This window comes from Bos taurus, chromosome 10, assembly GCF_002263795.3.
Source record: "Bos taurus isolate L1 Dominette 01449 registration number 42190680 breed Hereford chromosome 10, ARS-UCD2.0, whole genome shotgun sequence".
NCBI classification, from domain to species: domain Eukaryota; kingdom Metazoa; phylum Chordata; class Mammalia; order Artiodactyla; family Bovidae; genus Bos; species Bos taurus.
This window is the reverse complement of record NC_037337.1, coordinates 20,889,763-20,917,570: the sequence shown is the minus strand read 5'-3', so window position 1 is coordinate 20,917,570 and position 27,808 is coordinate 20,889,763. Positions and strand designations below refer to the sequence as shown.

Sequence of the window (27,808 nt, the reverse complement as noted above, 5' to 3'; positions counted from 1 at the left end):
TGTAAAGATATGGAGACGGCAGTGAATATACAAGTTTGGGGTTCAAGGAACACATAGAACTTGGGGAGTCTTTAAAACCTCAAGGCTGGCAGAGCTCACCTTGGCAGAGTGTAGCTGGATGACAGACAGCCCAGGACAGAGGCCTGAGTCACCTGAGCAGAGGCAGAGGTACCAGCTGAAGAGAGTGAGAACGGCAGCCAGAGATTCGAGGGACCAGGAGGGCCTAGTCTACCATCTAGTCTCTAACCAAGGTGTTTTCAAAGAATATTTAACTCTGTAGGAATTTATGGGCAGGGTTCCAGGGGATGGTGGCAAGCAGCATGTGAAACAATGTTAAGTTACTTTCTGTACATGGTGGGAGTTGAGGATTATTATTTTCTCCTTTACCATTTTCTGTATTTTCTTAATGCTTAACACTGAACATGTATTACTTTTGTAAAAATTCTTTGACAAGGATATTTGAAGATCAATACTGGAAAGTGACTTTTGCTGTTCCCAGAGAAATCCAGCCTATTTCTACCTCAAACATGTGCCCATAGAAAGGAATTTAGCTCCTTCTCTCCATTAGGGGCTGCTGTGGAAGGGGCAGTCCCCCTCAGCCCAGGTAGCTTCAGAAGGGCTTCGGTCAGTAGAAGCACCCTGGGGTGGGGGGAGACTGGCCAGGGAAGCACTGGAGGCTGTCCTGATGCCAAGCAGCCCCCATTAAGAGCTGTTGAGAGGTGCCATTGGTGATCTGACAACCACGCTTCTCAGAACTAGGCGTGTCAGAAATGCCAAGTTGCATCCCCAGGATAGGCCGTGAGCCCACACTCCTTGGCTTGACATAGACTGACACATGGACAGAACAGCAGCTTTATTAAAAAACAGTTTATTAGCATCTACGTCCAGCATCTGTGCAAATGAGATCAGCTCCTCCCAGGGGCCCGGGTCTCCCACCTAAGCCCCTGGGGAGCCTCTCTGCCGTAGCCCCCCGTCTTGAGGCAGTGTCCTTGCTCATCTGACATCAGTCCCGTTGCTCCTGGCTCAGGGCTAAGCCCCACCTCGAGAGGCCATGGGGATGGTCTCCCCTGAGCGACCGCTGCCTCTAATGTCTGAGAAGGCCCCGCCTCCGCTGGCCGGGGCTACGTCCACCTGGATGACCCCGTGCACCTGGGAGAGCTGTGGGCTATCCAAGCTGGCAATGAGCTGGCGGGGGCCTGGTCTCACAGGCACGAACGTCTGGCGCAGGGTCACTGTCTCGTTGCCCCCAATGTCCCTGTGGGCAGAGATAGGGTCATGGGCCTGGGGTGACAGGGTGTGGAGTGGGGAGTAAGGGCTGATGGGGCAGCTGGAAGGAAGGAGCAGCAGGCGGAGCCCTTCAGGCATTTCTGGGCTCAGCTGGAATCTCTACACCCACGACCTAACCTACAGGAGGACAGAGCCTGAACCCCAAGTCCGCCTCCACAAAGCGTGATCAGTAGCTACTCAGCCAGCTGCCGAGCTGGAAACCTCCTCGGCATTCAGAACTCCTCCCTCCCTGCTCTCACAAACATCTGGGCGAAGAGCGAGCACAGCCCCCTTCCTCTCCATCACTGATGCTCCTGCCCCAACCAGGTCAGCCCCATCCCCTAATGGGTTTCCAAGATCAAGGAAACCTCAAAAGGAGACTTTGGGGCTTGACACAGTGTTGCCAAATACTTCCAGGCTTGCCAAGGAAGAAGGTGGAAGAAAAGGAGTTCTCTGCTACCATCACCTCTTAGGATGTTATCTCAAAAAAAAAAAGAAAAAGGAAAAAAAAGCCCAAACAAACAAAACAAAACTGGAGTCCCCTAAAAGGCAAGCAAACAACACTGCAGTCCCTCCCAAGAACAGAGACAATTGGCATCTTTAAATTGACACACACGCAAGTGTGTATGTGAGAGAAATACACATGCTAGTGTACACACACACACACACACACACACACACACACACACACACACACACCTCAGTGTCTTTATTTTCTTCCTTCCCAGGGACCTCTAGTCCCAGATCACCTCTCCAGGAATTTACAATTTCACCTGCCTTCTAACTGCCCTCCTTGCCTCTCATCTCATTTTCCATTCATTTTTCCAGTCACTCAGAGGTGAACTGAGCCTTTCAAGGGCTTGGCTTCCTTGTTGCTTGGGAGATAGACAAAACTGTAGCTCCCCGACCTGACACACAGGCTCACTCTGACTCACCCCGCCTGCCTGGGATCATTCCCCACCCCCCACCACATTCCTCCTGCCCACCAGCCCCAGTGAGCTCCACCCCTCCCCTGAATTCACCCCGTTTTCTTGCCTTGCCTCTGGGCTGCCTCCAGACCCAGTTCACACCTCCTCTTCACTGGGGGCTCCCTGGAGCACCTCCTACCCTCAGGAAAATGAATCTCGCCTTTCTCTGAGCTCCTCCAGCAATCTGCATGTGCGCAGACACATTGACTGTGACTGAATGTATATTGCAGTTGATCACACCTGTTAGCGTCTGTCCTTTCCCACCTCTGCCTGAAACCCTTACCTCTGGCCCCTGCTAAACTTGAGCCTGCCTTGGGGACGATTTCTGGAGCCAGACTTGTGCAAACACCACAGTCCTCCAAGGGAATGAGCCAACACCCCAACATCAAAGATTTCCTTGGGGCAAAACATTTAGCTTGGAGCCTGCTGCCAAGGGACGTCCCTGGACCACTCTGTACTCCTTCTACCCCATTAACTGTGTAGTTTAGAACACGTACCAGTCATCCTCACTTTCTGATGTAAAATGGAAGTGAATATAAAATGATGGGGTGGGATCAGACGGTCTTGAAGGTGCCTCCAAGCTCTATGAAGGCGAGAAGTAGGAAAGTCTGGAAGATAGATGTCTATAGCCTACCTGATAGGTTGTAGACTTAATTTCTAGACTTCCTATCAGAATATCCAACTTGAAATTCAGTCTACAACTTAACAGGTAGGCTATACTCTGCGTGCGTGCTCAGTTGCCTCAGTCATCTTCGACTCTGAGCCCCTGTGCCCTGAAGCCCACCAGGCTCCTCTGTCCATGGGATTCTCCAGGCAAGAATATTGGAGTGGGTTGCTATGCCCTCCTCTAGGAGATCTTCCCAACCCAGGGACAGAATCTGCATCTCCTAAGCTCCTGCATTGCAAGTGGTTTCTTTACCACTGAGTTACAGCGGAAGCCTCAAGCTGTACCCTGCCTGGTAACAAATCTGTGTTTTTAATTTGTGCCCACTTTTCCATTGATATGAGGTTAAAGGTTGTTTGGGTTCAGACCAGCCTTCAAAAGTCTATTTACCCATACTATAATTGAACTGTGGGGCTTCTCCGGTGGCTCAGGGGTAAAGAATTTTCCTGCAATGCAGAAGACTCAGGAGACATGGGTTTGATCCCCAGATCGGGAAGATGCCCTGGAGGAGGGCATGGCAACCCACTCCAGTATTCTTGCCTGGAAAATCCCCGTGGAGAGAGGAGCCTGGTGGGCTTCAGTCCATAGGGTCACAAAGAGTCAGACACAACTGAAGCAACTGAGCACACACATGTGTAATTGAACTGTACTATTTCAGAGCCTAGCCTTTATTTATAAGATTATTTCCAAGATAAATTGCTCTCTAGGTTCCAACTAGGGATGTCAAGATCTCTCCCTACCCTGATCTTAGTGTCGGGCGAGACCTTGACTGCACCCTAGTTTGAGAGTTTGAGGCAAACACATCAGCTACGAACACTGGAATGTGCCCACAACTGAGTGCCAGTAATAAAACAAACTCCCTGACAGGACATCAGAACTTAGACATCCAAATTAGCATTGTCTTTGATGCCAATTTGAGTATTAGCATCAAATTAGCATTTATGCTCTTGTTCCACCACATTGAACATTTAAAAAAGCTCCTCTCAGATTTTCCTTCACAGCCATTTAAAACCACACACACATTACATGTACCCACTTGGGCGTGCACTCACACCTGGCCAAGTCACTGTCCCTCCTTTACAGCCAAGGTTCATTTCTGATTGAAAAGGGCATTATGACCCACCCGGCTCACTTATTTACCTTATTAATCAATCTTAGTTCTAAATGACTTGAAGCTGTCTCCCCAAAGTCAAATTCACTCCTTTAGAAGACCACTCTAAGGACATTCTAGAGAATGTGATTCAGGCTCTGGGGGAAATTCCCGAGAAGGGTTTGGAGCAGACTTCTAGCTTCCCCTGGTGACTGCTTTAGTGGTGACAACAGCTGTCTGGAGGAGTAAGTGCTGGAATGTTTATTAAGTGGCCAGTCAGCAGGTGGGGTGGCATGCCTTCTGCCATAATGAGGCTCCATACCACAGCCTTTGATGTGCAAATGAGAGCAAAGTAATGCCAATTTTGGAATTGCTTGGGTTGGCCAAGAAGTTTGTTCAGGGATTTTCTCTAAGATGTTAGGGGAAAACCCAAACGAACTTTTTGGCCAGCCAATAATATACCCAAATCAGCAGCTCGGGGCTCTCACCCGTGCTGGAGGCCCCGCCTGGGCTCACAGTAGCTGGAGGAGCCACAGAATGTCAACCGAGTGCCTGCTTTGAGAAACCACCATCCAACCCTCTCATTTACTGGTGGGGAGACTGGGCCCATACAAGCCCCACAGCTGAAGAGAGGGGCTGAGTCTCCAGTACGCAGTGTGGGTGGCCCTTGCCTTACTCCCTGGAAGGGAAGAGAATCAAAGATCTGGCAGAGAAGCTGAAGGGAGCCCAGCTCCGGGGACCCCTCAGGACAGAGGAACCTCTGTCTGTCAGCGGCAGGTGAGAGACCCCAGCAAGCAGGCTGCCTGGGAGTTCCAAGCTCCACTCTCTAAGCTGCCAGAAACTCTTTTAGGGCGATAGGAGGAGAGCGCTCCTTTGTGAGGTGTCCCATCACCCAGGAGCCCAGGATGGGGCAAAGGTCAGAACAGCAGCCTTTTCAGCTCTGGTCTGTTGGCGAAAGGGGTGGCCACCCCCAGGCAGAGCCTGTGTGTTGGGGGAGAGGGATGGGTAGGGTGGTCAGGGACCCTCTGTTTCCCCACCCAGCCCCTCCGTGAGTGTGGTCACTTTCCTTCGGGTGCTCTTTATTGGATGAGGAAAATGCCTGCTCCTGTCACCAGAAAGCTGATCTTAAAGGTCAGCCTCTGGCCTTCTCTGCTTTCCCTGTTCCTGCATGTGTGAGTCCATGTCAGAGGTGGCAGCATGGCCTGGGAACACGACCTTGGGCACTTGCTGGGCACACAGCCTCCCCTTGGGATCAGGCCCCAGCAGGTGGGATGAGGGCCTGAGGCACAGGGCTCTCTCCTTAGGAACTGTTCACTCTGCTCACCACACCAGCCCAGCAACCAGCTCGAGAGCCTGCGTGAGGTGCTCACTGTGGTGGAGGAGTGGAGCCTGCCCCTTAGGAGCCGAGACCCTCTGGGAGATGTGGCCACCAGCCGCCCCATCTGTAAAGGGGGGGCAGCTACCAGCAGAGCACTGGTGCTGTGCCCAGCACCACGCTGAGGGCTTTACATGCATTGTCTCCTGTGATTCTCAGCTGCCGCATCTGTAAAGGGGGGCAGCTACCAGCGGAGCACTGATGCTGTGCCCAGCACCACACTGAGGCCTTTACATGCATTGTCTCCTGTGATTCTCAGAGCCAGGTTATTACTGTTATCCCCGCTTTACAGGTGAGAAAACTGAGGCATAGAGAAGATCATACATAGAGCACACAGCCCATGAGTGATGAAGCCAGGACCTGAAGCTCATCATATGATTATCTCTAATGTACTTTAAAGGGTATTGGGGGTCTCCAAATGAGCTTACATTCCTGAAAGTGCCTGCTCAACTCTTGAGTGCTGGGCGACAGTAGTGACAAATTACTAGTGATTCCTATTTGAGGTTTTAGCTCCCTAACAAGCCAGCAAGGCAGGGCAGGGACACCGAGGAGCACTGCCTGAAGCAGGCCTTCTTGAACTCAGGCAGGAGGTGTTGCTGGCTGGCCCCAAGTGACAGACCTTACCGTCCTGACCTGAGCAGGAGAGGGACAAAGGTGGGACCCATGCAGCCAGGAGGCTGGCAAGGGCAGTGGCTGGGGCAGAAGGAGGGGCTGCACTCACCCAACATTGAGGATCTTGGGCCTCTGCAACCCAGAGCCCTCGAGCCGGAAGACGACGTTGGTGAGGGTGACGGGCAGCGGGTTCTTGAAGACAATCTGTACTTCGCACTCCTGGCCAACCACAGCTGCTCCCAGTAACTGAGAGAGAAAGAGACCCCCAGTATCAGAGCCTCGGGCCAAATTTATGGGACTGGACAGTCCCACCAGAGAGGGAGGGAAAGCTCCTTAGAATGAAGACCGCCCTGACCCCACATTCCTGCCTCTGGGGGAGGGCTCACCCAAAGCCAGAGAGGAAACTCCAACCTACTCCCCAGCTGAAGCCACCCCAGAGTAAGGGAAAGGAGACCTGATTTTCCAGAAAAGGGAACTGAAGCCCAAGAGCCCAGGCTGGTCCCTGACCTCCTCCTGCCACTGCTTCTGGCCTAGTGCCCTGCGCCTTGCCCTCCAATCTGCCCCAGCCCAGCCCGCTGCTCTACCGTGAGACTGAGGTCTGGGGTACGCAGACGGAAGGTGTGCTGCTTGGCCAGCACCTGCCCGTTCTCCTTCACGTGGCCTGAGATGTTGAGCAGCATGGCCCCCTGGTCTACGAGGTGGACCCGGTATTCCTTGTAGGCCACAGGCATGGTCACACGCTCCGCTGCAGGGAAGAGGCCTGGTGTCACCAAGGCCTGCTTCCCCAGACCCAGCCTCCCCAGGTCTCCATGTCCCCAGCCCTGGGCTACCCAGCCATGGAGGCGGGTGCTACAGGCTGGGGACGGGGCACTTACAGGCCCCCGGCGCCAGCACCACCTCCTTCTTGCTCTCCTTGAAGACGGATCCCGCGACGCCGGTGTAGAAGGTGACAGAGAGGTAGAGGTGCAGCTTCACGGTGCGGAGGCTGCTGCCGCGGTTGGTCAGCACCACGGAGACCATCAGGTCCTGCCCCATCACTGCGTCCTGCGCCTCCACCTGCACGGCCACATCCTCCGCTGAGTCCCGCGTGGCATACACGTTGGGTTTGCTGCCATGGGCGGCCGCGGTCTCCACTGCCTTCCGCTCTGCTTCTGAGCCTGGGGGTTGAGGGTCAAGGGTGAGCTTACAGCTGCTGCTGGCTGGGCGGGCGCTTGGAAGGCACCCTTGGTTGTGGCCAGAGCTGGCCGGGATGGGGAGCTGCTACCTTCTGGGTGCTTATAAGTGTGCGTGATGTCTTCCCGCATGTTGGAGCCAATGGCCTTCGTAATGATGAGTGAGCCGATGGCCTTCTCCTCCACATACACGATCTTGAAGCTGCCGTCATCCTGTCGCTGCCAGTAAACTTTATCACTGTTCACCTGTCAGGAGGGCAGTTGTGAGGGGTGTGAGCCAGGAATGAATGAGCCAGAGGGTCTGAGGGCGGGCATGACCCTCCAGCTGCCTTCCCGGATCCTAGGAACTGCAGGGAAGGCCGGATCCAAAGGTTGGGAGCTTCCTGGCAGAGTGAAACTGGGAGACTTTTCAAGCTGAGCCAGACAAGGCCAGAGAGCAGGAAAGAAGTTTATCTGGGAGGCTCCTCACAGTGCATTGGGCATTAATAACAGTAATCCCTTGCACTCACTTGCTGACTCCATGACTTATAAAGCAGTTTCATACCCATTATTTCTTTTGATCCTGAGCACAGAAAGCACGGCAGCCATTATTATGGCTTTTTACAGTTGGGAAAACTAAGATTTGCAGAATGAGTGACCTGCCCAAGGTCACAGAGGTAGTTGGTCAGCAGTGGGGCACGCCTGGAGAACCTAGGACCAACGCCAGTGCCCTGGTCTCCCCAGGCTGCCCATGAAGGCACCAGGCGCACAGCTCTCACCTCTGCAAAAATGAAGGGTGTGTCGTACTTCATGTAGACCAAGCCATTCTTGATGGACTGCACAGAGCAGGGCCCACAGCAGAAGATGCCTATGGGAGTGAGGGCACCACAGGGGTGAGAGATCCAGGGAGGCTGAGTAGGACCCCCAGATCCTGGGCCCACCCTTCTAAGCCCACCCAGTGCCCACTGCCCAGGTTCAGCCCCCACCAGTCCAGATTCTCTGGTGGCTCAGACGGTAAAGAGTCTGTCTGCAATGCAGGAGACTTGGGTTTGATCCCTGGGTCAGGAAGATCCCCTGAAGAAGGAAATGGCAACCCACTCCAGTATTCTTGCCAGAAAATCCCATGGACGGAGGAACCTGGCAGGCTACAGTCCATGGGGTCACAAAGAGTTGGACACGACTGACTGATTTCACTTCACAGTCCAGCTCAGGGAGGGCAAACAAAGGGGAGAGCAGTTCTATTTTGCTTCAGTCATTGGTGGGGGTGAGGGGGGCAGTGACGACTGTAGGGGGGATAAGCCTGCCTTGTTAACCGAATTGCTGGCACACTTCCTCCATTGGCTGAAGCTGGATGTCGGCTGTCTATGACCCCCAGAGGTCAAGATCCCACCCCACCCACCCCGTCCTACATCAAAACAAACCCAGAGCCCATTATGGCTCTGCTTGCCAGCTGGGAAACAGATGAAATCACAGTCACCATTCCAGAAAGATCCAGAACCACCCTCAGCTCTATAGCCCACGGTATCCTTTCTGTGGGGAGGTGACAGGGGAGCTGGTAGGAAACAATGTCTGTCTTCAACATGCTCTGGAGGGCTTTCTGGAGGAGACAGGTTGATAGAGAGGAGGTGTGGCTGAGAGGACACAGAACAGGAAGTGAGGGCTGTCCAACAGGAGAGAATCTTAGAAAATACCTTGAACTAGGGTCTCCTTTTACAGATGGGGAAATAGGCTCAGCAAGGCAAAGTGACTGCCAGGAGATGTAAGACAGCCGGACACAGAGAGACTGGAAGGAGCTAATCCTTACTAAGTAGCTACTAAGCTCCAGCCATGCTGCTAGTCTAATATGACTTCTCATTTGATCCTCCCAATCACCCTATAAGGTATACATCATCCCCATATTACAAACAAGAACACCAGAGCTCAAAGGTGCAAGGAACTGGCCTAAGATGACATATCTAAGAAGTGATCAAGCTAGAATCAAGCCCGGGCCTGGCTGGCCTCAGAATCCCTGCCTGCCACCTAGCCCACCCACTTCCTAGAGTGGGGACTGGAACTCATGTCTCCTGGTGTCCTGTGACAGGCTGTTTCAACATCACAGGCATCTCTGGGGTTGTATAACTCAGGGGGCACTATTTACAGAGATGATTGAGAGGGACAGGTCTGGTCAGAGACCAGAAGAGGAAGGTAGGCTAGGGGAGGGCTATCTGACTCAGGGTGAGGAAGGGAGAAGGGGGAGGCAGGGAGGGGAGAAGCAGCTGGAGGGGCAGGTGAGGGCTCCCTGGGGCCAGATTATTAAGTGGGAAGGGTGTGGGGGACCTGTTTGAGATCTAATTTTGTTTTTGACTGCACCTCATGGCATGCAAAACTTCCCCCACCAGGGACCGAACCTGCAGCCCTGGCAGTGGAAGTGTGGAGTCTTAACCAGTGGGCCACCAGGAAAGTCTGGGGAGATCTAATTTTTGCAGAAACATTCGTTGTGGAACAGAGACTAGTAGGTTACACCATCAGTGATTATTTCTTAGGCTGGACTGCGTTATAGAAGCTGTTATCTCCTTTGAACCTACCTGAACCCTGATTTTTTCCCCCATACCATATATATAACTCAGCGGAGCAATGAGAAGAACTTGGTAAAAGCAAGAATATGTGTCAAAAGAGAGGAAGTCAGGGGCTGGGTTCACACTGCTGCTGACCTAACACTGTGCCCTAGAGAAAGCCTCTAACCCAGCCGATCTGCAACATCACCAGGGGAACTTTCCAAACACACAGATTTCTGGAATCTGTTCCCGGAATTCAGGTCTAGAAATTTCCTTGAAACAAAACTGAAACCACCTGAGAGAGAATAGGAAATTTTCCATTTTATGTTACACAATTCTATATATTTTTTTCTTCCAAGCATGTTTTACTTAAAATGTGCTTAGTCACTCAGTTGTGTCCGACTCATTATGACCCCATGGACTGTAGCCCACCAGGCTCCTCTGTCCGTGGAATTCTCCAGGCAAGAATACCGGAGTGGGTTGCCATGACCTCCTCCAGGGGATCTTCCCAAGCCAAGGATCGAACCTGCATCTCCTGAATTGGCAGGTGAATTCTTTACCACTGAGTCACCTGGGAAGCTCTTTACTTAAAATAGTGACTTTTTAAACTATAAAATATATATATATATATAAATAAAAAGGTCTTTCAATTAATTATCTCCAGGACATGTAAATAAAAATGTAAGTAGAAAAAGTGGATTTGTTGGGTGAGGGAAACCTCTCCCTGAATTCTCTCAAATCTTTGGACTTTTGAGCCATCTGAGTGTAATAACCATTATAAATAAATAAAATTGGGGCAAATAATTATGCAGAAAGGTGAAAATAAATGACGGGTCACATGGTGATTGCCCTCATGAGTCCGTTTGAAGAACTGTGGAACGAAAGGATCTGACTCCAAGTCCCCGTCCAGGACACTGGAGTTTGTTCCCCTAGTTGGGGACACAGGGAGGGGCCCCCAGTGGGGTCTAGGAGCCAGGCAGGGGCCCTGCTCACCACTGCTGGTTTCCTGGGGTGTGGCGTCCACAACCTGCCATCCATCGAAGCCTGAGGGCAGATCTGGCCTCTTCATCCAACAGTCGTTCCACACGTGGAAGTTCCTGGATGGACATAGATGGAGGGCTTGGTGGGCTGCCTACCTGGGGCCTCCCCAGCATCCCCTGCTCTCGATATCCAGGCCTCGGGTCTCTGGTCATCAGCAGGGACAGGCAGCCCAGCCCAGCCCCAGCCTCACCAGACAGAATCATGGTTCAGGTGCTCCAGGGGCTTCATGTTCTCATCGAAGTAGATGTCCATGGTGAGGGAAGTGTCTGTGTCGTGCGCGGAGTTGAAGTTGGTGACAGTACGGGTGGCCAGGCCCAGGCAGCGCAGCACTGTAGGGGGGCGGCCAGGGTTGGGTTCAGGGCCCGGGGCCAGGGCAGGGGTAGGGGGGCAGGTGAGGCATGAGGTCAGGAATAGCAAGGGGACAGGGGCAACTGGGGTTGCCAAGCTGGGTCAGGGGTCACTAGAGTCAGAAGTTCACCGAGCCAGGGAGTGTTGGGTGTTAGGGGAAGCCAGGCCACCTGCCTGGCCTTGTGCCTGACTGTCCCTTCTCCCTCCTCTCCTCTAGGCCTTTCTGGGTTGTTAACACTAATTAATGATAATTAAGGCCAGCCTGCCAGCCACCCCCGCCCGTCCCTGCACTGCAGCCACAACTGGGCTGGGCTCATGAAGGTGGAGCCTAGCTTCCTTCCACCCTCCGTGTAAAGCCCAGGCGGTTCCCGTCCCATCCCTCCACTACCTGTGGTGGTCACACCAGCGAAGACCCAGCACTGGCCGAAGGGGACAGAGTTGCCGGTGCGTAGGTAGCTGAGAAGGATCTCCACGCTGCCCACCCATGCTGATGGGTTGGTGCCGCGGGAATAATCTCCAGACCAGTTCCCAATCAGGACCCCATTGTCATCCAAGGAGTTCACCTGTCCAGGACAGGATGGGGTGGGGCAGAATTGGGGAAGAGGCTCAGGGCCTGCCATGTGGCCCCCAGCCCAACCCCTGGCCCTGCAACCATCCCTCACCCCTAAACGCTCAGGATTCAGAGGCAGCCTGAGTCCTGCCTGCCCCTCCCACAGCCCTCTGCCCCACCATCCTGGTCTGACACAGGAATGTGAATCCTGGGTGTGCCAAGTTTGGGGTTTGGCCCTACATTCCACAAGAGCTGGAACTGGAGCCAGGAAGGGGAGGGTTAGGGGGCAGGTTGGGAGGGGAGATGAGTGAGATCCCTTCCCACCGTACCTTTTGCAAGGGCACGGACAGGGCTGGGGTCCTGGAAGAATCAGAAATGGTAGGAGTGGGGGCGGGAGACAGCAGGCAGACACTCAGTAGGGCTCAGAGACTCAAGGGGGCTCACCATGGCAGAGATGACCCGGGAGACACTGACGGGGTCCCCGCGGCCTCCATAGGGCATGCCCCGCCGGTCCAGGATGTACAGGCAAGCGTCCAGCACCCCGTGGTCAAACTGGGGGGAGCCAGGGCAGAGGTGACCCTTAGGCTAGCACCTGCGCCCCCACCCCACCTCACCTGCCTCTAGTGCCCCTAAGGGCACGAGGCCCCAGCCAACCCTACCTGGCCGTAGTTCCAGGTCCGCTCGCCAATCTGCGCTTCTGTCCCATAGTAAATTCGCCCAGACTCATTAAGCACGTACTCCTGCCGCCAGTCCTCATGGTCCACATACACGATGTCCTCTGTGTCCCCAAAACACATATGCCTGGTTCCCTTCAGCCCTCTCCCTGGGTCCCACCTGCCCCTCAGCTGCTTCTGCAGGGCTCATGACTGCAGAGGAAGAGCAGGGACGCCTCTAGCCTGACAGCACTGCTTCCAGGAAGGACAGAGCAAACAGGATAGGGGATAATGGGAGAAGGGTGGCTGTTACCAGGGCCCTTCACCAGGAGAGGTGATGCGGCTCTGTGACCTTGGGCTGGTCACTTCTCTACGTCCTGCATCGAGGTTCCCTCACCTGGACACTGGGAAGCTGGCTTCTCCTAGGGCTAGGCACCCAGGCGCGTAGCCAGATCTAGCGAAGGAAGCCCTACACGCCCTCCCCTCCTGTCCGCGTTTTGCTCCAGCAGCTCACCTGGGCACCAGGGATTGAAGAGGATGTAGATCTCATTGCGGGGGTCAAAGGGCAATTGGAACTCTCCAGCTTCGCAGCGTGTGCGGATGGTGAACTGGAACTTGCCGATGATGGCATTGGGGGAGGTGTGGACCCGTAGGTTCAGATTCTGCCCACTGGACTTGGTCACCTGGGCCTTCCAGCCTCCACTGCCCCCCTTGCCCACCGGGATGATCACATGGGTGCCCTTGCCCACCTCAGGATTATTTCCTGCCGTGGAGGAAACACCAGTTAGCTGCTGCAGCCCACTTGAAGCAGGGGGATGGAGCCTTGGACTTCTTTCAGCCCCACCCAGGATGTGTGTCCCAAGTTGGACAATTACCTGGGCCAGATTGAGAATAGCTCTGTCCCCACCCGATGCGTGCCCACATGTCAGGGCAGAGCTCCAGTCCAACATCCCAAACCTGTTCCCTTGCACTTAGCTCGGAGGTGAGCAGAAGAGACCAGGTCACCGTCACCCTCTACCTGCCTGACTGTCCCAGTACCCGGGCAGGAGGAGCAGAGCCGCCCTGTCTGGGTCTAGGTGGCCCTGCCCCACATGAAAGCACAGTTCCTGTCCTGAAAGCCTGCCTGCTCACTGGGGCTGCAGATGCCAGGGCCCAGGGCATCCCTGCTGGAGGTGGTAAGGGTACCTGGGAAATTAGAGGCTGGGGTGGGCAAGGCTAGGCCCTAATCAAAGGGTACCAGGAGTCACCCGCCCCCGGCAGCAGTATAATCATCAGCCTAGGCAGTCAATGGCCACCAAGCAATGCAATGAGGGAGGCACCTGCCCTGGGCCATGGGAACAGAGAGACAGAGTTGGACAGAGAGTGAAGTCACATCCTGGGGAAGGAGGGCAGACCCAGAAAGAAAGATACCCAAAAGCAGCAACACTGGAGAGGATGCAGTAGTAAGGATCCAAAGGAAAAGTATCTTGGGACAAATGCTCCTGGAGGCTCAGAGAGGGTGAGCTTAGGAAACGAAAACAGGGAAGCCAAGACCCTCCCTCCGGGGGACATACTTACATGATTACACCTGCCTTAGCTGGCAGGGGTGAGGAGTGGGGTAAGGGAGGAGCCTAAAGACATCCCTGTGACGCTAATACCAGGGCTGGCAGCCCTGCTAACCAGCTCCCTATCCCTACTCCACCACCACCCCTACTTCACTTCACCACCATCATCCCCATCCCCCACTGCAGGCTCCACTGACCGATGCACAGCTCCAGGGTGACATGATCAGACGACTCATAGGGACGAGACAGGAAGAGGACCATTTGGAAAGGCTGCCCACGGCGGAGAATCAGCTCATCGTACTCGAACTCGTCCGTGTGGTGCTCTCGGCGGTTCTGGTCTGAGCGTGAACTCAGCAGATCCACACCAGTCACCACCAGCATTCCCTCTGCAAGGCCACAGCTCCAGCTCAGTAAAGCCCCACGGGGCGTCCAGGCCCCCACCACTAGCCTCCCAGGCCCTCAGAGATGTCAGAATGAGCCTCAGGCCCAATTAAGGCATTTTGGCTCTCAGATAACGTGGCCAGGTGGGCCTCACCCCGGATGGTGCCATCTCCAGCTGCGTTCACAGCACTGCCCCGGGAGCCAGGCCGGCGGGAGTCCCGGGAGCCAGGCCGGCGGGAGTCCCGGGAGCCAGGCCGGCGGGAGTCCCGGGAGCCAGGCTGGCGGGAGTCTGAGCCCCGGGAGTCGGGTCTTCGATTCCTGGAGCCAGATCCTCGACCTCCCCGGTCTCCATGGCGCTCAGGCCCCCAGTCATCGTCTTCTGTGTTCCGGCAAGAGCAGCAGCCACAGCAGCGAGCCCAGAAGGAACGGCCCCCGCGGCGAGAACGTCTGTCTGGCTCTGGTTCTGGCTCTGGAGAAGGTGTGGTGGGGGGCTGCCAGGGGTTTCCGCCCCAGCGGCCAACATCTGAACGAGGACCACCGCCTACGTGAAAGAGGCAGGGGGGCTCTGATCACTCACTCAGATCTCCTTTACCCCTACAGGATGCTCCAGTCAGCTCACCCAGAAACCCTCCATCCAGAGAGCTGATTCCATCCCAGCCAGATGACAGATGATCTGACCCTGACCCTGAGATTCCCTCAGATCCACCCAGAGACCTTCCCCCAAAGACTCCTTTCACTCACCTAGAGAAATTCCCCAAATTAGAGAGACGAGTCTTTTTCCCCCTCTCACCCTCACACGGACATCCTCCAAAGCAGATGCCCAGTCCAGAAACCTGCTCCAGCACTCATCCCAGGAAACGAGCGTACACTTGTCACAGCTTCGAGAGGCGGCAGCACAGACCATCCTGAGCCTGCTCCCCCTGCCAGCTCCTCAGTCTAGAGATCCAATGCTGACAGCCTCAAGGACCCATTGCTTAGAAGGAATCCCCCACCCACTGCCCTCTGAATTAGACAGATAAGTGACATTCACCACCGGGGGTCCTGGCATTTCCCCATGTCGTTGGGTCAGACACCCATGAGGAGTTGCTGGGAGGGGCCTGAGGTGCCTGAAGTCAGACTTCCCAGGCAGGGGATCTCTGGTCTCCGGGAGCCTCGCTGGGGCGGACAGGCTCTGGCTGGCCCGCACTCCACCTTGTTGGGACCCGACCTCGGCCGCCAGACAGCATCGCTGGGGTTCAGCAGTGCCCCGTCGGAGCCCCTCACCTGATGAAGGTGTTGGCGACGGCATCTCTGAGTCCCGCGGCGGAGGTGGAACAGGTTGGGACCGATGGGACTGGACGGACTCCGCCGCACGAATGGAAGGCGTGGGGCGGGCTGGTAAGTGGTTTTTAAGGGGGGAGGGCGGGGCCGAGCTTCTGGGAAGAGGAGGAAGGAAGGTTGCTTCGTCCCCTCACTTGGGGGAGGAGGTCCAGCGTCTGGGGGCCGGGAAATGACGCTGGGCCACACCCTCTTTTCCCTTTTCGAGGAACTAAGGACCGACGTGTAGGGAGAGGGCACGGTTGGAGTCTATGAGGGCTGAAGTCGGAAAGACTCGGTGAGACCACCTGTCTGGGGGATGCTGCCTGCCAAACTGGGTGCATCAGAGGCACCTTCTCGGTGGAGAAGCTCAGAGGGCAATGGGGCAGGGAGCCCCTTCCACCCACACCTCTATCCAGCAGACTTGCTGTTCCCAAGCTCAGGCTGCCTGGCTGTGTCTCTGAAACTGCCCATGGGCTCTTAGGACTCACCCAGTCCAGGGAGGTCCCTGGATCCCAAGTTGTTACATACTGGTGACATCAGCAATTGGCCCTCAGACTGGCTCCACCAGCCAGCCCTTGACCTGCCGGCTCTACCAGATCCTCTGACCCTACCATCCACCTGTCCCTCCTTCTTCCTCTGGCTCCGCCAAGCCCCCAGTATGAGTGAGAGCTGCTTCCTGCTCCCTGGGTCCCTCCACCTTTGGGGTTAGGAAGGTCAGAGTGGAAGCGATTTCGTTTTCTAACGGTCACCCTTCCCCAACCCCCCAGGGGTTTGGAGGTGACTTTGGTCTTTGCTCTGAGGCTCAGGTGGGAATGAAGTCTCTGCCCCCAGGCTGCAGAGTACCCCCTTCTTCCACTGAGACAAATGTCTGGTGAGCTGGAGGCCACGGTTCTCAACTTGGAATTCTTCCTAGGAATCCTGACCAACCGGCTGCAGGCACCTGCCCAATTCCATCCCAACCCTGGGAGAAACACCACGGAGGCCACTGAGAGAACCCCAAGGCAAAGAGGAGGTCAGGCATCTTCCGGAAGGTTGGGACCTGTTCTTGGGTTCTCTTTTCTCCATCCTGCCATTGTCCCAGCTCTGCCCATGGGACACTAAACAGAAGACAGTAAAAACAGGGAGGGCAAGGAGATAAAAGGAAGCTGCCGAGAGGAGAGGCTGAGTTTGGTGATGCATGTGGCAGGGAGGTGCCTTGGGGAGTGGGGACGGAGGCTCCAGGACCTGGCAGAGCCCTCCACATCCCCATGACCTTTTCCTGTCCAAGTCTAAGCTCCAGACCTGGCAGGGGGTGTCTAACCCCAGCTCCAGCACATTCAAGAGCAGGAATCCAATTTCCAGGCAGGTCAGCCAAAGGGCTTCATGGAAGGCTATTTGTGTATCACTCTGGATACCAAAAGGACAGGGAGGGCCCTGAGAGTTGTGTGTGTACATGTAGGCCCAGGTAGATTTTCAGGGAAACAGGAAAATGCCTGGTCACATTCGCTCCCTCTTGTTTCAATCAATCTTTCTGTTTCCCCACCCAGCCAGGTTTGACTCAGTGCCCTCACCCCTGAGCCACTCCCCTGTCCTCCCGGGAGGCTCAAGTGCCGCAGGGCTTTCAGAGTCAGGACAAGGTACTTGTGTGTGTTGGAGGGGAGACCCTGGGAAAAGACACCATCTCGGTACTTCAGGAGCTAAGTCCAGGTTCTGCCCAATCCAGAAGCAAGAACATGAATCTGGAATCCCAGACCAAGTTACAGAGACAGCTTTGGCTCCAGCACTTGAGCTCAGCAACCTTGGGTGCGTCTGAACAGCAGTTTCCTCATCAGCACAATGAGCCTAATCATCTCAGCCCTGAGAGCTTGTGGGGATCAAATGGGATCAAGTATTTTCAAGGGCTCTTTATCCTGGGCATGCTACTCATGAGGACTAATAATGTTGTTATAAGAGAGTGGAGCCAGGGCGCTCTGAACACACCTCCTGGGAACAGCTTTGGTGAAGGAGAGCCAGGGCAGACAGGGTATCTGGAAGGGGCACAGATCACGGAAGAAACTTCTCTGAGCCCTTCTAGTTGGAGAGACTTCCAGGTGCTTTGTAGCCCCACTCCAACTAGAACTGAACCCAAACCTGATGCCAGCCTGCAGCTTAGGCGCAGCCCAGCCCCAAAGCAGAAGGCAGACTCCAATCTAGCCGTGGCCCGGATTCTGCCCCCAAAATGGAGGTTCTGATGCTCTGCGACAGGGAACAGCAAGACTGAGCATAAAACGGAAGCAGAGAGGGGGAGCCGACACATCTCTCTCCCTTTCTTGTCCAGAAATGCAGTGGTGACAGCAATAATGGTGGTGGCGGCAGCAGCTTAGCAGCGCTCAGGGACCTCTTCATTGTTTATTCAGTTCCAATAAGTTAAAGGGCAAGGGTGGGGGCAGGGCCTCTTAGGTGAGGATGCTGCTAACCGAAGGCAGCAGCTCGGCCAGGTGCTCCGAGCTGCCCTCCGCCTGGCACAGCGGGTTGCCCTGCAGGTTGAGGAGGGTCAGCCTGGGGCAGGAGGTGAGAGGCTGGAGCACCGCAGGCTGCTGGAGGCCTTGGGCAGGAGTCAAGGAAAGCTCAGCTGGTTCTCCAGATCCGCTTGCTCCTGAACACCTGTCACTGCAGAACGAGCACTGCTACTGAGCAGCCTGCTGGATGGGCCCCTTGGCCACTTCCCAGTAGGACACAGGCCTCTAGGCTGCAGATACCTGCCGGGGGCCAGGCAGGAGGCGTAGGACCCTGATGCGATATGGTCCCAGAGGAGTGGTGGAAACTGTGGCCAAGGGGAAAGCCAGCCCCTGCTGCAGAGGCGCCCATCATTCATCAATGGCCAAGGGCTCCCAAGTAGAAATGCAGGCCAAAGCATGCTTCAACTTACACGTTTTGAGAAGAATCAGAATTCTACATTTTTTAAAGAATATAAAACCTCCTTATTTTAAACATACAACGTGGTACCCAAGAGCATCTATAGGCAGCGGTTTGTGAACTCAGGTTTGAGGGAGTCACTTCCTTCCATCCTGCAAAACTCTACCAGTGAGAGTTTTCAATGACAATGACAGTTTTCAATGACAGCCTCATACAGCGCCAGGCTATCCTCTCCTCAGCTTAGATGGCCAACACCCCCTCCTCACGCCCAGGGCATGCCCATCCCGCCTCCTGGCCATCCCTTCCTGGTGTGGCACCTTGCCCTCCCTGCTGTCTGAACGGCACCCAGACGGAAGGATACGGTTGTTACACAGGATGAGCTCCTGCAACCGGGGCAGGTTGGTGACACCATCCAGGGATTCGATTGCGTTATCATTGGCCTGCAGCACCTGGGAGCAGGGAAGACAAGGCAGGCAGGCAGGCAGCTGTCAGTATGGGATTGGTACAAGCCACTGGGGAGCCTAGGGTGATCAGCTTACAGGGTATGGAAGGGCTCCTGGGATCAGGCTGGGTGACAGAAGAGAAGGCTGGGGTCATCTGTAGGGGCTGGAGGACCCTGACATCTCTTAGTAGGGTGGGGAGACTTCTGAGGTGGAGGAAGGGGAAAGGTGTCAGGAGCCACGTTAGGCATTACTGACAAAATGGAGGCACAGCCCCAACTCCCTCTCCTTGTCCCGCAGGCACAGACTTGGGATGAAGGAGTTAGGCCTTGTGATTCTGACTTGTTTTTTCCTCTCCTTGGCTGAGTTGAAAGGAATATTGAGTTGAAAGGAATATTAAGGTGCTTATTGTTCTTGAGAGGAGCATGAGAAGGCACAAAGCCTTCTGCAGCTGTGCTCAGAGAATAATTCATAAAGTTAATCATTGACATTCGTTCAAGGACCTTTACAGAAGAGTGTTCCAGGATGAGCACGTAGGCCACAGCTTGAGGCCATGGGATGGATTGCTATCTGAAACCTGTTTGTGAGGGAAATGTTTATGGCAAAGGAGTTTGCTGAAGGGCTTAGGAATAATTAAAATAGTTAGAAGCTAAAGATTTAAGGAATGTTGTAATGTTAGCATATTTTACTATAGCTTATAGGGATTAGGAATTTTGGAGATATTAGTGGTTAGAAGCCTTTTTAGAGAAAGTGAGCTCAGGACACTAGGGGCCAACAGGATTTAGAAAGATAAGAAATAAACTGAGGAATGTGGTATGAAGCCCAGACATTAGCATGAGTTACTATGTATTCACAAGGACACATGAGAAGAAGTAGATAAGAGAATCGCTGAGGCAGAAAGGAAAACCCAGAACAATGACAGAGGATTGGGGGCTTTACCTCAAGACAGCGCAGGGCAGCCAGGGCAGGGGGCAGGGCTCGGAGACGATTGTGTGACAGGTCAAGGTGAGTGACCAAGAGCAGCTGCTCCAGATGGCAGAGCACCGTCAGATCCTGAGGAGGGGGACGAGATACCCAGCGAGGCCTGGGGGACAGCTCTCAGCTGTCGTTTATCAGGCCTTCGCCCAGTGCGCCCCACACAGGCCCTAGGGGACCCCAGCTGAGGACAGGAGGGAGCAGCTGGGAAGCATACCTCACCACCCCTGGCAGTACATGCTGCAGATCAAGGACACGGGGCCACGGTGGCCTGTGGTGCAGGGAGCAGGGCAGGTACACGGTGCTGGGATGAACACAGACCACTAGCGGGGGAGGGCCTGGTGAGCCCGGAGTTGGTTTGGTGGGAGCAAAGGTGGGCAGCAGCGCCATGATAAAAATAACGTGTTGGGGAGATTGATTAGGAAGGACTACAGAGGAAAAAGAGAGTCAGGAGTTTGTCAGAAATCTCTGAGAACTATTCAGCTGTTAGGTGGTGGGGTCTGCCCCAGGGAGAGAAGCATGGAATGAGCTAAGGAAGAAACGTCCAGAAGGGCATGTGAGATGGAAGGCAAAGCGGGGGACGCTGAGTGTCTTGGCTGAGGCCTGAGGAGCAGATATAGACACTGCCGGGTCCTGAGGAAGAGGGAGGCGGGCCAGCGGGCGAGGGTGGGGAAGGCGCATGCGCACGCCCTACCTTGTGACCCAGGTGCAGCACGCGCACCTCCGCGTACTCCATCTTGAGAACGCTGTTCTCCAGCAGGAACTTGCTGCGCAGGTCGTCCAGGTACGCTGCCCTCATTGGGTCCACAGCCTGGCAGGGAGAAGAGGGCACAGGGACTGTGTGTCAGCTGCCTGCCCTCTGCGTGTTGGGCTGCCCCCGTGCCAACTCCCGCGGACCCAACTTGCCTTGAGGGTTTGGAAGTACTGCAGTGTCTCCTTCTCGTACTGCAGGGGGTCCAGCGCCCTCATCAGCAAGATGATGGTGAGTAGGCACCCTGGGGAGAGGGCGGGGATTAGGAAGGTCCTAGCAAGGAGCCTGTCTAGGATGGGCCCTCCTTAGAGAAGCAGGAGCTCAGGGGAATCGGGCCTCACATTTATTCTCAGGCTCCAGCTCCTGCAGCTCCTTACAGGACTCCAGCTCCGACTGTAGCACCGTGGACTTCTCCACTGACAGCTCACACCTGAGGGTGGGCAGGGTGGGGGAGCAGTGCTGGTCATCCCCAGTAGCCAGTCTGAGACATCTACTTGAGCCCGCGGCATCCCACCCAGCTGCCCAGAGTGCACAGCCCTGCTCCTGTCTGTGTGCTTCCCTGTGCTCATCACCTGAAGAGCTGCTCATCCGTGGCGGAGTCCCGGCACCAGCCCTCTTGGCGGCCTGAGAGACAGAGCAGGGGTAGGAGAGGACACCCGTGAGAGGAAGACAGGGATGGGGGGTGCTGCTGCAAAGCGGGGAGGCTGCAGGCTGGCTCACCTTTTAAGAGCACACACTCCTTCTGGGCATCACCTGCCGTCCAAATGACACGAAATGTATGCTGGGGCAACTGATCGTTGAGGGAGGTGGCGGGCAGGTCACAGAGCTGGGAGCACAGGGTTAAGAGAAAGCCCAGGCTGCACCACTTTTCTGACTGTCCCACCCCAGCCCTGTCCCAGCCCCGACTCCACCCACCAACCCTGGGATACCCAGATGTGGCTAGGCCGGTTCCTGCCCTCTGGGGTCCTCCACTCCACAGCCAGGGGTGACTCATCAACCATGAGCAGCAAGGTCTCCATGCCGGAGCCCACCTGGTGCAGGGGACAGAGACAGACCATCACTCCAACGGCACCAGGCCCACCATCCATGGTACCCTTCAGCAAAAGCTTCAGGACTCACGAGGAGGGGCCGAGAGAAGGAGACAGTCAGGCAAGCCTCATCCCGGCTCACGTGCAGGCAGCGCAGGGCATCCTGGGGATCAGCTGTGGGAAGAAATAGTCTCAGGTCTCCTTAAATATCCTTCCATTCCTTCTTGGCTCCAATCCCCACCTCTTCTGTACTGTTCACCTCGTCCCAGGAGCCACCGATGGTAGAACCAGGCACTCTGATCATTGGGATCAGTGAAGAAGGCGTTCTGCACCAGCTCCAGCTCTGCAGGGGCCAAGGAGGCATGGGGCTTTGGTTAGGACTCTTCTGGGCTCCTGTCTACCCCCACATACTGCCCTCTCTTTGGAGAACTTCCTGCCTTCAGTTTCACTTATATGCCAGCCTTACCCAGGGGCTGCATACATCAGGAGCCAAGTAGACACTTGGGCTCTCTGCAGCCAGGGGCTGGATCTTATGCATCCCCAGAGCCAGGCATTTTCCCGAGTGGTAGCTTCAAGAGCAGGTCTAGGCATCAGGGTCAGAAGGGCAGCATGGCAGAGTCCTCTCAAGCACGCCCTGACCCTGCTTACCTTTGAGCAGCACATCCTCAGGGAGGCGCCCCTGGGGTCCTGAGTCTGGCTGAGGGTGCAGCTGGGGCAAGAGGCAGGAGCGGTAATGCCAGGAGGAGTAGTTGGAGAAGTTTCGGGTGATGAGGCTGTCAGTGAAGGCAAGCTCCTCTGCAGGGGGCACAGCTGCCTGTGCAGCCACAAACCGCCGGTAGTCCCAGCAGTGAACTAGGGGGATAGGCAGACAACACATCTCAGAAGCAGGGCAAGAAGAGCTGCCTGGCTGGGACCCTGGCATCCCCTTGGAGACCCCAAGAAACACCTCTGTGCCCTCCATGGAGGACATATTTGACCTCATCATCCCTTGTGTCATCAGCTCAGTGGGCCCATCCTGGCCATCCCTCCCAACTCTGGACCTTACTGAGGCCCTACTACTGGGACATGGGGCAGGTGTAGGCAGGGAGACAGAATCTGCAGGCACGTACAGTTCCGCTCATCAACCTCGAGGAAGCGGGCACACAACTCCAGCTCCCGGGCCCAGTTGGGCTCTGGCAGGCGGCTCAGCAGCCAGCAGCGGTGGTGCCAGGTACCATAAGACTTGGGGTTCACCCTCAGGCAGCTCTCCAGGAAGCCCAGTTCTGCCTTCACCAAAGTGGCCAACTCCTCGGGGGACCTGTGCCCAGAGGAATGGGGGTCAGGGCCCTCCAACACCCAGTCTCAGTTCACCCCTGACTTTCTGCACCCAGCCCTCCGCCTATGCCCCTGGCTTCCGCATTCTTCTTTCACCCCTGGACCCAGGCCGGGCAGGGCCAGAGCGAGGGCCATCTTCCTTGGGCCCTAAACTCTTACGTACTTCTGGACCTCCAGCTGCTGGAGCACCTCTCGTCGACAATTCCAGAGGGTGGCAAAGTCAGGGTTGGCTCCCAGAATCTGGCTTGTCAGTTCCAGCACTGACTCATCCAGTTCTCCAGCCTGGCGCTGAGAAGACAGATAGCAGGATCAGGGATCACATCACTCTTCTGCTACAGAGCTTCATAACATAAATAGAACTACTGAATGTTCTGTGAATGCCACACTTTACTACAAGTACTATACAAAGCCCTTTATGGGATAATATGTAATCTTGCAATCGTTGATTTTCACAACAGCCTTATGCAGTAAGTGCAATCGTTAGCCCTGTTTTACAGATGGGCAAATTGAGGTCCAAAGAGATTCAGTAGCTTGCCTAAGGACACACAGCTAGTAAGTGATAGAACCTAGATGTGGATTCAAGCAACCTGACTCTGAGGCGCAGTTCTTGGCCAAGTACTATGCTAAGGGAGCCACGGTGGGAGAGGACTACCTCTGAGGGCCCCACCTTCTGGAATACAGTCTGGGTGGCTGCCTGGTATAGCTTCAGCTTCTGTTCCCGCTCTAGTCTTTTGGCTTCCGCTTGCTCTTCCGATGTCTTCACCTTCAGGCGCCCGTGCTATAGGGATGGGCGGGTTGCAAGAGTGCAGGCTGCCTTGCTGGGGCAGACCCACCGGAACCACCCCTGCAGAGCCCCAGGTTTATATCGGGCAACGGAGGCAAGCCCACGCCGGACAAGGGCAAGGGCATGAGCATGCGGAGGTGAGGAGCTGGGCTCAGGGTTCTCACCATGGTGCTGGCTCAGATTCAGGGCAGGGGAAGAAGGGTCCACTGGTGCCCGTGAAACCTGGCGAAAGACGTGTCAATCATGGGAGTCCCGCCCCTTGGAGCTCCGCCCCTCGATGTCCCCAGGAAGCCGTGAGCAAGCCCGGGCGGAGACCCCTGGGGTGTTAAGGGGTCCTGGGACAGACACTGCAAGTCCAGGAGGAACCCACCCGAACCGGACTTGCACACGTGCGGCCCTGGCCACAGCCCGATCCGCCGGAGCCGAGCCCGAGTTGGGGCACGTAGGTGATGGGGACCACTCCGTGCCCAGAGGTTGCCGCTACCCGCCCGCCCCACGGCTCCCAAGCACTGCTGCCCACCGCGGGCGGACCCACCTGTGCTGGGAGGAGGCGAGCCGGACGCGGAGCTGCGGCGCCCGCCACCGAGCCCGAGCGCTGGCTAGAGCGGCGTCACGCCCTGGATTCTCCGAGGCGCAGCTCCCTCTGCAGGCCTGGGGAGGGGCTCGCGGGAGAGCCGACCGACTTCGGAAGCGCCTGCGCAGGATTCCTGCGCGCTCTGTTCGAAAACGCCAAGTTCCTGTTAGTCTTCTGGTGTGTCAGTGTGAACGCTCGACTCTGATGAACTCGGGAAAGCAGCGCGGGGTGCAGCTCCCAGCCAGATGCTCAAACTGCGTTTCAGTTGAAAAGATTTCAACAGCCGGAAACCCACCCTTTCATCGCTCGAGTGACCTCACTCTGGCCGCACTGGCCACCTCTTAGTTGCCAAACCTAACATGAAGTTTCCTGTCCTTATCTTCGTTGACGTCTGCAGTGTTTGATGCTACTGACTTGCCTCGACTTGACACCGTGTTCTGGTCTCTCCTGCAGTTTCGTCCCTCTCTTCTCGTCTGTTCACCTTGTTTTCCCCTAAATGTTGTTGATCTCCTTTTCTCACTCCTTTCTTCACACCCTGCTCCTGGAAGAATGTTCACAAATCCAAGCCTTCAACTGCTTGAAGTTGGAGCTCCTCAGAGCTCAGTCCTGAGTCCACAGACCTCCTGGCCCACACTTTCTCTGAGTGACTACATCGACATTCTTGCTACCTGTACTGCCCTGGCACTCAAACTTGTATCTCCAGTCCATATGTCTTGCAAACTGTAATAATGGGGAAAAATACAGACACACACATATTCATAAGCCTATTAGGTATCACCTGGGTGTCCAAGAGACACCTGGAACTCCAGAAGTCAAAAAGTATCATTGGCTCCTCTCCTTCCAGTCTAACCTTTGACCTTCATGTTACCTATATCAGTGGATGACCTCCGCACTTTTCCATAGTATCTCATAAATACCCTCTCCATTCCCACTGTGATAAGAATTTCAGTTCATTTATTCCAGAGATAGTTGAAAGTCTTTTCAATGTCCCCTCATTTTCACCCTGTCACCCCTTTATCTCTGTGTTGCTGAGTCAACCTTTCTGAAATGCAGATTCGATTGTGATGTTTCTCTGCCAAAAACCCTTCCATGACGCTTTTTGGGAAAGACTCTGAATCTCTCAGGTCAGCACATCAGGCTTTTTGGCATTTGGGCCCTGCTTATCCCTATGGCCTCATGTTCTGCCTCTATGAGAAACTCTTCATTTCAGCTGATAGAACGACTTGGGGTTTCCCAAGCTTGTTAACCTGTTCCCTCTTCCTTACTCTCCTTCCTCCACACCTCTTCCTTTGCCAGAATAACTCCTGTTCACCTTTAAAATTTAACTCAAGTGTCACCTCTAGGAAGCTTTCCAAAATACCTGTCTGTCACTGACAACACTTATTCCTTTGTCCTACTGTGACGTCTTGATGTGTATGCTAGATTCTCCTAGGAGATTCAAAGTTCCTGGAGGACAGAAACAACATTTTTTTTGGTCCTCCTTCTCCAATACTTGGTCCCGATTTTCAGTAGTTATTGCATAGTTATTTGAATGAATAGAACACTACATAGTGAGGGCTGGCTTGGCTGGGCCTAATGGTCAGTGCTGTACACATTTAGGGATCTGAGAGATTGTGAGGCCTGGACCAGCTCAGGAAGGTTTCCTGATGGAAGTTTCATGGGTTCAGAGTGGCCACTGATTGTGTATGTGTGAGTGTGATGTATTTGTGAGAAGTGTGTGTCCATGTGGCATATGTGTGTTTATAAGACACATCTGGGTAGGAAAATATGGCTTTAAATTCTTTATATTTCTTCCCCACCTTTCTTAGGCCCTGGAAATGCGTGTAAAGTGTCCGCTCTCTATTCTGTCCTGACATGCTTCAGGGAAAGAGACACTTGCCCTGGCCTCCTACACTTGCAGTCACCTTCCTCACTGGGACTGAAGTGACAAGCACTGTGTCAAGGGCTTTGCACACACACAGGATTACATGTGGGAGGCAGTAAGGAGAGTGCTTAGGAACATGGACTCTGGGATCCAACTGCCTAGGTGCAAATTCTGGCTTTGCCATTGTTTAGCTATGTGACCTGGGCAAGGTACTTAATATCTGTGTTGAGTTTCTACTGTGTCTCAGTATTTTCAACTGAAGCATAGGGAAAATAATGTTACCTACCTGCTAGTGTTGAGTGAAAATTAAATGTAAAAGTCTATGTAAAGTGTTTAGGACAGAGTCTGAACAGTACTGAGCAAGGACAGTACTGGGTAAGGTAAATAATAATAGTAGTACTTTTTTCTTTTTGGCTGGGCTGGGTGTTCATCGCAGCGTGTGGGGACTTCTCTCTACTAGTGGCATGCGGGCTTAGTTGCCCCACAACATGTGCTATCTTAGTTTCCTGCCGCTGCTGCTGCTGCTGCTAAGTCACTTCAGTTGTGTCCGACTCTGTGCGACCCCATAGACGGCAGCCCACCAGGCTCCCCGGTCCCTGGGATTCTCCAGGCAAGAACGCTGGAGTTCCCTGACCAGGGATCAAACCCATGTCCCCTGCATTGGCAGGCAGATTCTTAACCACTGGACCACCAGGGAAGTCCTAGTAATTTTCTGATTTTCTTAACAAATATGCCAGGAGATAGAGGCTCAAAGAGAAAGGCTAAGTAACTTGCTAAGTGTCACCCATGTAGTAAGTGGTCAAATGGACATAGTTCTGATCTGGCCCAGTCCTCTCTCCACCTCACCAGCTACTTTTTTGTTTTGTTGGTTGAGTTTTTGGTCACTGTATATTCTTGCCTCCTACTCTGTAACCACTCACATGTACAACCAGATATCTGGGAAGACAGGTGCCCACAGGTACAGATGTGACAGGTGCAATCTTATTACGTCATAGTCGCAAAGGGTGGAGGAGACGGGGTGGAGGAAGGCTGCAGTAGGCATGAAATATTTTTTCATGATTAGCAATCCTGAAACTGGGAGGTTTGAGTCAAGCAGACTTAAGGGAGGAAGTGATTCTTAAATCTGCTTCCAAGAAGGTGGGGCCTGGTTTTGGAAAGAGGACAGGAAGGGCATTTCAAGCACGTGTTATGACAGGAAGGTGGGTGAGAGATAGCCAAACAGACTTAGCTGGCTGGCAGAGACTGAACCAGGTGCCTGTAGAGATAAGAGCAGTGGAGCCAAGACAAGCCTCTTGCTTTAAGGCAAAAGGATGTGTCAGGAGTTATATTTGGCCTCCTGTGTGGGATAAGTGGGAAGCAGGCAGGTGTCTGAGGCCACAGTCTGAATGATGCTTGAGGAAAGGATTTTACTCCCTTCTGTGCAGAGAAAAGAGCAAGAATAACCGAGTACTGACCTGGCCCAGACATCCTATTTGGGGCACTCACCACCTATCATGATTGCACGGTGAGGACCAGTGCATTCAGTGGGTTCCCACAGAGGTCAAGTTGCTTGCCCAAGGCCACACAGCTGGGAGGAAACCAAGTGCCCCTAACACTGCGCTCACTCACCGAGTTTGTGATTAGTCTCTCTAACTAATATGTATACCCTCTGATCTCAATCCTGTGCTAACTGAACACCAATCAACCAAAGTCAGATGACTAAAACTGCTGTTGTCGATAACAGAAGAG

General features: G+C 54.5%; 2 protein-coding genes across 3 annotated transcripts; both read right to left on the bottom strand.

The window, feature by feature from the left end:
- Window positions 1-852: 852 nt before the first annotated feature.
- Window positions 853-16,395, bottom strand: TGM1 (transglutaminase 1). 2 transcript variants are annotated; one of them, XM_005211264.5, is made up of 15 exons: window positions 15,441-16,395; window positions 14,332-14,718; window positions 13,994-14,182; window positions 12,767-13,015; window positions 12,259-12,377; window positions 12,044-12,151; window positions 11,438-11,612; window positions 10,892-11,030; window positions 10,654-10,757; window positions 7,906-7,994; window positions 7,240-7,393; window positions 6,851-7,132; window positions 6,560-6,720; window positions 6,085-6,221; window positions 853-1,255 (listed from the first exon to the last, which is right to left on the bottom strand). In XM_005211264.5, exons 1-15 carry the CDS (start codon window positions 15,463-15,465, stop codon window positions 1,030-1,032), a joined length of 2,544 nt encoding a protein of 847 aa, XP_005211321.1. In that variant the 5' UTR covers window positions 15,466-16,395; the 3' UTR covers window positions 853-1,029.
- A 1,430-nt stretch (window positions 16,396-17,825) lies between these two features.
- RABGGTA (Rab geranylgeranyltransferase subunit alpha) lies at window positions 17,826-24,247 on the bottom strand. The gene is made up of 17 exons (NM_001015614.1): window positions 24,178-24,247; window positions 23,807-23,864; window positions 23,526-23,636; window positions 23,022-23,146; window positions 22,654-22,841; window positions 22,193-22,396; window positions 21,804-21,887; window positions 21,636-21,718; window positions 21,446-21,547; window positions 21,237-21,342; window positions 21,089-21,140; window positions 20,858-20,946; window positions 20,672-20,760; window positions 20,460-20,576; window positions 19,730-19,843; window positions 18,712-18,799; window positions 17,826-18,039 (listed from the first exon to the last, which is right to left on the bottom strand). The coding sequence occupies exons 2-17, from the start codon at window positions 23,807-23,809 to the stop codon at window positions 17,891-17,893; spliced, it is 1,704 nt and encodes a 567-aa protein (NP_001015614.1). The 5' UTR covers window positions 23,810-23,864; window positions 24,178-24,247; the 3' UTR covers window positions 17,826-17,890.
- Window positions 24,248-27,808: the final 3,561 nt, after the last annotated feature.